Here is a 7140-nt window from a genome sequence, read left to right as displayed (position 1 = left end):
TCCACATGACAAAGCTCTCACCCACCCACTTACGCTGCTCCCGCTAACGGCCCCGCAAGCCCGGCCCGGGGCGCGGGAGGCTCGGGGATGCTAGGGTGCGCCCGCTTTCCGTTCAACCTGCGGCGGGCGGTCGTGGTAGCGGTCCCTCTCAGCGCCCGCCCACCCGAACCCCATCCTTTGATGAGGGAGACAGACTCAGTCTCCGGCCAGCCTTCTAGAGGGAGCCACCCTCTGCGCGCCCTGCCACTTCCGAGCGGGATGAATCCCCAGGAATCTGCGTGCGGCAGCACTCGCAGGAAGCTGACCCTTGCAGCCACACCAGCGGACGAGCGCCTCTGCGCCTGCGCCGAAGGGTGGGCTGTGCACGTCCGCGTCCGGGACGTGCCGACGCGGGGGCGGAGCCAAGGCCGGTGGCGGGAGTAAGGGGGCGGGGGAGGGGGTGGGTGGCGAAGAGCGAGGTGAGCGTGGACGTCAGAGTGGGGAGCGGAAGGTCAGGGCGACTCGGAGCGGAAGTGAGACTAGGGAGTCTGTCCGCCATTGTGGACCCGAGAAGCGGAGCGCTAGCGGGGGAAGAGGAGCGTGCCGACGGAAGAACGGGCCCCTTCCGCCGACGCCCGAGTGCGAGTCCCGGTTTCTGGCATCTCAGCGAGCGGTCGCGGCGGCGGCGGCTGGAGCACCGTCGGCGGAGGGCGGCAGCCAACTGCTGTGAGTGCACGGGGAGAGGCCCAGGCGGCGGCGGCGGCGGCGGCAGCGCTCGGGTTGCGGTGAAGAATGTCAGCCACTAGCGTGGATCAGGTGAGGGAGCAGAGGCCCCGGGCTCGCCGAAGGCCCGAGCCCCGGAGCTCCACCCTCGTGTGGGGCTGCGGCTCCTCCCCGTCGCCGCCGCTGCCGGCCCCATAACGGTGCCTGGGCGCTAGTTGCTGCGGTCCTGCCGCCCGGGCCCAGCCGTGCAGCTGGCCCCGGAGACTGCGGCCGAGGCGGGCGGGCGGGCGGGCGGGCGCTGGACTGCGACTCAGTGGGGAAAGGTTGGTTCCTCGGGGCCTTAGGACACGTCCCGAGGACGGACGGGAGATGTAGGACTGAAAGCAGGCGAGCTGTAGGAGACGGTTCCGAGTGGGGGGGTAGGAGGCTTGAAAGCGGAAGGTGTTTGGAGAATTGGTGGCAGTGGAGGATGGGGATGGGTTTTACTCCTACGCGCATTGTTGAAAATAACTTGTCTTTGAGTAACATACTTCTCTTCTTTTTTTTCTTTCTGTCATATCCTTCTTCTTGCTCCAGAGACCTAAAGGACAAGGAAATAAAGGTGAGCTTGGTTTTGTTTTTCCTCATTTTCATCAGCGCTTGGTTGATGTTGCTTTGGAACTGTGGGGTTTGGGTTCTGGTGTTTGTTATATGCAGTCCGCTCTTCCCAATGTAAAATCTTGGCTTGAAGAAAAGCTTCATCCATCGTGGTACCTAGGTTTGAGTAGTACCCTGCATTGATGCTACTTTAAAAGTGGTACTAGAAGCGGTTTTGCTAGTCATATTTCAATTGCAGTGTTAACTGTAAATGCAGTGGTATTTATCTAATATTTCAGTGTACTGTATTATGTAATTTCTGCAAGAGATTCTATCACTGTAGGCAAATGAGCTCATAGAATGGACATTTTGGCTTGACACCTCTTCTTTAAATGGATGTGCAATTCACATCGCAATCCCTGTCACGTTAATCAAAATTGCCATGCTGTTGATCACTGATTCTGTGGAAGTCACTTGCAGTGAGGTAATAACATGTGAGAAATCAAAACTGTACAGGAATCTCATCTTGCTCTGTAATTTTGATAGCAAGGTGTTAATAGGATGTTTTAGAAAGGACTGAGAAAGAAATAATTTGTTTTAAGTTTCTGCCAGGACTATATGATTGATTACTGTTTGGTTAAAGAAAGCATCTTTAAATATGTGTAATATGTGTATTTTCTATTAGCATGAAACAGTGCAGTCAGATGACTTAAACATTATGACAGTAATCATGTGACATTAGTAAGTATAGAACAATAACTGCTATCCTGGAGCAGTGCCAATTAAATAGCATTAATGTGACTTATATAACATTTTGTAATAGAGTGTGGAATAACATGAAAGAATGATGCTTCATGTTTTTGTTGTAGTAGCAAACTTTGATTTAGAAAAAACTTGCTTTTTAGGTGTTAAGTTCAGTGACTTAGTGGTACGCTATTTCTTGGGGTTTTTATTTGCCATTGTAAATATGGTTAGTTTAGAATTTGTCGGGTGTCCTGTATTTTCCTATTAGACATTAGGTTTTGTAAGTTAGTTTTTTGGAGTGGTATAATTTCTATAAGGGGTTATACATGCCATTTACGTGGTACTGTATTAGGTAGCTTTACTGCTTTGTTTCTGCTAGAGAATAAACATTTGGAAATTTTTATAATTGTTTTCAGAATCTTCCATGTTATAAGCATAAGACTCGGAATAGGACATTGATTAAAAATTGTAAATTTTAAAAGAATGTTGCTTTTCCATTAATTTCTCTTGATAACCTGCCATTAGGAAGTATATAGACTTGGAGATATGTGAAATTTGTGGTCATTATCGCCTAGTATAAATTATTTTATCCTAGATCTTTGGGGAGGTGGCACTTTGCAAGGCTATTTGAAATGCTAAGTGTTTTGTGTTACCTGCCATGAGGTAAGTAAGCAAGTTCTATGAAGTATTTAATAACTTGTTTGAGAGAACAAAATAGACAACCTACAACAGTTTAAATCAGTACTATGTTGCTATAAACTTGATTTTGGACATCACCATTTTACTTAAGTGTTAATATTGATTTATACTTATTTTTGATTACTGAAAAAATTTAATCCATCAGTATCACTTGTTAGGTGCATTTAGTTAGACATAATGAGTATTTATTTGGCTAGTTCTTTATTCTAAGAAGTTTGTTTTCTATTTCTCTTTACTGAGATTCCTAGGAGTTCTGAGTTCTAATACTAGACTACCTTTGACTACTGACTTGCCAAGTAAACTTGAATAACGTTTTGTCTATTGGTCAGAATTCCCCTGTCTGTAAAAAAGGAGTAATTGTAAACACAAGCCCCATTATAGGCTGTGGGGATCGTTGTCCTTACAGTAGACATTGTGTTTGCTGGAGTTCTTTCACCTCCTTTGCCTCATGTGTTTCTAAAGTGCAGTCAGATTCATTGCCTTAGTGGCAGCAGGATGGAAAGACTACTGGCCTTAAACTATTGGTGATCACGTAAATTACTTGACAGTGGTAGATGGTATAAGTGCACAGATAGATGTATGTATATGTTTATTGCACTCTTATGCCTCTGGAGGGAGAATTACAAGATAGGCAGCACCTCCAATAATACAAATAGAAGCTGTCTGTTTATTTGAGGAAAAACCTACTCTGCCATAGCTAACTTGGTTTTTAAGCTAGAAAATTGTTTTGTAATTATTCTGTTTACTTTTTAGGAGCAGAAAGCAAAGTTATTATCCTTCAACTGCAGTCTCAGTGTAGTAAGAATGAGTAATAAAACTGAATTTCAAACATCAATTTTTATGAAGAATGCATGTCCCTGAAAATTGGTGGTGGTTAAATTTTTGAAAGCATAGTCTTTTTCAGTTGACTTAATGTAATTTTAAAGATGCTATATTAATTTTTTTTAATTTTTCTAATTATCTTCAATTGGCAATAGTAGTGTAGCACCTGGCTTCTTTGGTGTTTTTATTTTCTGCTAAGGGCTTTTCTGTAGACCCTTATTGACTTGAATGTACTAAAGGAACTGTCATTTGAAAGGAATTCTATATAAATCTCTTAATAAAACAAAATGCTTGTGTAATCTGAACAGTAATATCCTAGGTTTACTTGTTCATAAGTTTGAGTTCTTTTTTTAGTTTATAGGTTGACCCTCTTAATTATGAGTTCCTTTTATTCTTGACAAGGCTGGTACTGAAGGATAGTAGAAATTTAAGAATAATTTTTTATCTCGGTGCATTATTGAAAATTTACTTTATATCAAGTTTACTTACTTGTTAAGAATAGAAGATTTGCTTGCTGGAATAAAGGTGTCCCTGAAAGAACCCGTGGATCGAAGAGTCAGATGCCATTTTTCCTCTAGTATCAGTTTTTGTTGTCATCTTTTCCATATCCCCTACCTTTATATATTAGCAAATATATGGAAAAGAATTCCTTTCCTGCCTTCTCCCTCTCCCCTTTCAACCTAGGGATGATGTGCATTGTTTTGCATAACTACAGGTGAAAAGAATTAGCTTGAATTTGGCTGTGTTTTAATTTTCAGAAAAGTAGTGGAAATTGCTCTGTAATTTTGCAATATTCTTTGTGTCCTCTCCCAACTTCCCCACCCCAGAAATGATTTCAAAGAACATTGCTGTCATTATTTTAGGCTTCATTTTATTATTAATTCTCAAAACATTCCTATAAGGAGATAGAGGGTATATGGTATTGTCACTGTTTTTGTAGGTGGGGAAACATGATGCACAGATCTGTTGACTTTCCTAACTTGATGTAGTCAGGACCAGAGCAAAGAATCACCTGGCTCCTAAGGCCCATGTTCTATCTTGATTTGACTCTGCTTCATAGAGCAGAGGAAACAGGCGAAGGATCATGTAAGTCATCTGTTCTTTTTTCCCTGAAGATCTTTTACAGACTATGGAACTGGCTTGGATTTCATTACTATTTAATGGCGTTCAGTCTTCAAGGTAGTAGATCATCATTAAGTAATGTTCAAAAACTAAAGTCTCTGACAGTTAAATTAATTGAAGGTATGCTTCTGAAATTCAAGGGCTAGCATTTTATTTGGATTCTAATTTAATGCAAATTGCTTGTCAGTCCATGTGAAATACTATTAATAAGCTATTTCTCCCTTAGATTGATTTATAATAGTTTTAGGTACTTTGTGTATCATTTTAAAATGGTAGAGACTAATTAGTGTGAGAATATTGTGTTCTCAGTATCAGCCTCTTAGAAGAAAAAGGATAGAACAAGAGGAAATGAGTAACTACATTTTTTAAGTAGCCATGTGGATTAGGTTTTGAGTATCTAATGAATTCAAGAGATGTAATTTTGAAGTGGACTGCAGCGTCTAACAGTGACCACCAGATATTAGTCTAATAGTGCTCTTTTTAGAAAGATGTAGTAGGCTGAGCATGACTACCTTTGATAAAGGAGTAAAGTGGTAAAGTACTCGTGGTAAGGGACAGAAAGTATGTGAGCATTCCTTAGCCCCAAATAATTAGCCCCAGCCTTATAATGGCACCAGAAGTAACCATGTTTCCCATCGTTGTTACAAACTTAAACTGGAGGAGTGGTAGGGGGTGATGGTGGCACTTTTAGCACAGCCTGATCCAGTCCTTGTCAATATACTGTTAAACCACTCCAAGGGAGCCAGGATCCAGTTGACCTTCACGTTGTTTTTGCTGCCTCAGCGGGGCAATGAAGTAGTGTCTTAAGAGACCCACTTGGCAGACTACTGAGTAGCATCATTTCTTTGAACAAGCATTGCTACTCAGTGATTGGCCGAGAATTATGTGAATTCACTAACTTTGCTCCCATGACAACTCATAAAATTACATTTTTAAGTGATTGGAACTCATTGGTAAAATTAGGCATGCTTATTACTGTGTGAGGGGACTTCAGAAACTTTCATGAAAAAAATAGAATTGAAACAGTGGGATTTTATTCATGAACTTTGTACTGCCCCCTCATGTTACAAAGGAACACAAAAACCCATTGTTTTAAACCTTAATTTATAATACTTTGTGGTGGACTATCTTAAAGCAATAAATTTCCCGAGACTAACTTATTTTTGTTTCTAAAAATATTAATCTGCATCCATTAAAAACTTTCAACTATTTTCATCGCATGTGTTTCAAAAGAGGTATACAGTAATTAATCTACTTTAATAGACAGTAGTACTACCATATCAAGTTTTTGCCTAGTAAAGCATCTTTTATTGTTTTAAAAGTCATTTCTAGTTTTATTTGAATCTTATAATATCTTTATGTAATTTCCAAATGATTGTGTATTGTCATTTAATCCTGAGAGGAAAGGAGTTAGGTAATATTAAAAATTTTGAACAGATAAGTTGTAAGATTAAGTCACTTAATGGCGATTACTCAGTCTGTGGAGTGGTAGATTTAGGATTCAAATCTAGGGCCTTCTTACCTTAGTCTGTGCTCAAAAGCACTTCAGACAGCATCCACAGAGCAAAAAACTTTATAGAGCAATTATGGAAATGGCTTCTGAACAAATTTGCCATAACAAAGTAGGTTCTGACCAGCTTTCTTCTCATGTGTTCCAAGAGTTAGAGTTGATAACTTTATTTGAACTTTAATATCAAAAGTTCTATATTTCTTGGCTTAGGATTAAAGTCCATTTTAGTTTTTTTAATAATTGTAATCATATTTATTCATTGACATTTTAAGTGAACTTTAGTAACTTTCTTAATTGGAAACATATACTATAACTTCAGTTACCCATAGATAAAGTTACTCTATTCTTTATTACCATGATTGAACTAAGTAATACAGAAATTTAAATACAGGCAGAGAACATTCAGAAATTATTTTCTACAGCACTGGTTGACTTAGTGTTTTGGATTCAGAAAGCAGCCTTCCAACTCTTTCATAAAACTTTGCTTACTGCAGTGTTGAGATCGGGGTATTTTATGCTTTGCTAATGGGAAGGGGTGTGTGTGTGTGTGTGTGTGTGTGTGTGCGTGTGTGTGTGTGTGTGTGTGTGAGATTTGTATGGTATTCGTGTAATCTTAGGTGTATATGTCATAAGACTTTTAAAAGTTCTTTTCGTAGCACACAAAATATTCATATCCAAAAAGGTTTATCCATAAGAAAGATTTAAAGTAAATTGAAAAAGGCTTAGGATAATATTTTCTGAGTCAGTATGAAAAGAATTGTAATTATTACGTTGTGCTCTAAGTTCATTATAACGCGTCTAATGCAAGCTTGTCTTTTAGTTTCAGTACAAAATGGTTCGATTCATCAAAAAGATGCTGTAAATGATGATGATTTTGAGCCATACTTAAGTAGCCAGACAAATCAGGTAAGTTTTCTTACAGACTTATATTTTAGGAAGTTAAACTTTTTTAGAATATTCTTCAA

General features: G+C 40.0%; 1 protein-coding gene across 11 annotated transcripts in view; it reads left to right on the top strand.

Moving 5' to 3' along the window:
• Positions 1 to 479: 479 nt before the first annotated feature.
• YTHDF3 (YTH N6-methyladenosine RNA binding protein F3) overlaps positions 480 to 7140 on the top strand; it is a 29816-nt gene continuing 23155 nt past the window's right edge. The window contains exons 1-5 of one of the 11 annotated variants that reach the window (XM_075549633.1): positions 480 to 705; positions 1279 to 1303; positions 2618 to 2685; positions 4484 to 4629; positions 6996 to 7081. In XM_075549633.1, coding sequence (XP_075405748.1) covers positions 4572 to 4629; positions 6996 to 7081 — 144 coding nt within the window. In that variant the 5' untranslated portion in view covers positions 480 to 705; positions 1279 to 1303; positions 2618 to 2685; positions 4484 to 4571. Of the gene's footprint in view, positions 796 to 1278; positions 1304 to 2617; positions 2686 to 4483; positions 4630 to 4658; positions 4723 to 6995; positions 7082 to 7140 lie in introns of all 11 variants that reach the window. The other 10 variants (XM_075549631.1, XM_075549639.1, XM_075549636.1 and 7 more) reach the window with 10 other exon arrangements.

Source organism: Tenrec ecaudatus, chromosome 5 (assembly GCF_050624435.1).
Source record: "Tenrec ecaudatus isolate mTenEca1 chromosome 5, mTenEca1.hap1, whole genome shotgun sequence".
NCBI classification, from domain to species: Eukaryota; Metazoa; Chordata; class Mammalia; order Afrosoricida; family Tenrecidae; genus Tenrec; species Tenrec ecaudatus.
The sequence above is the reverse complement of the archived record's forward strand: the minus strand, read 5'-3'. Positions and strand labels throughout refer to the sequence as shown.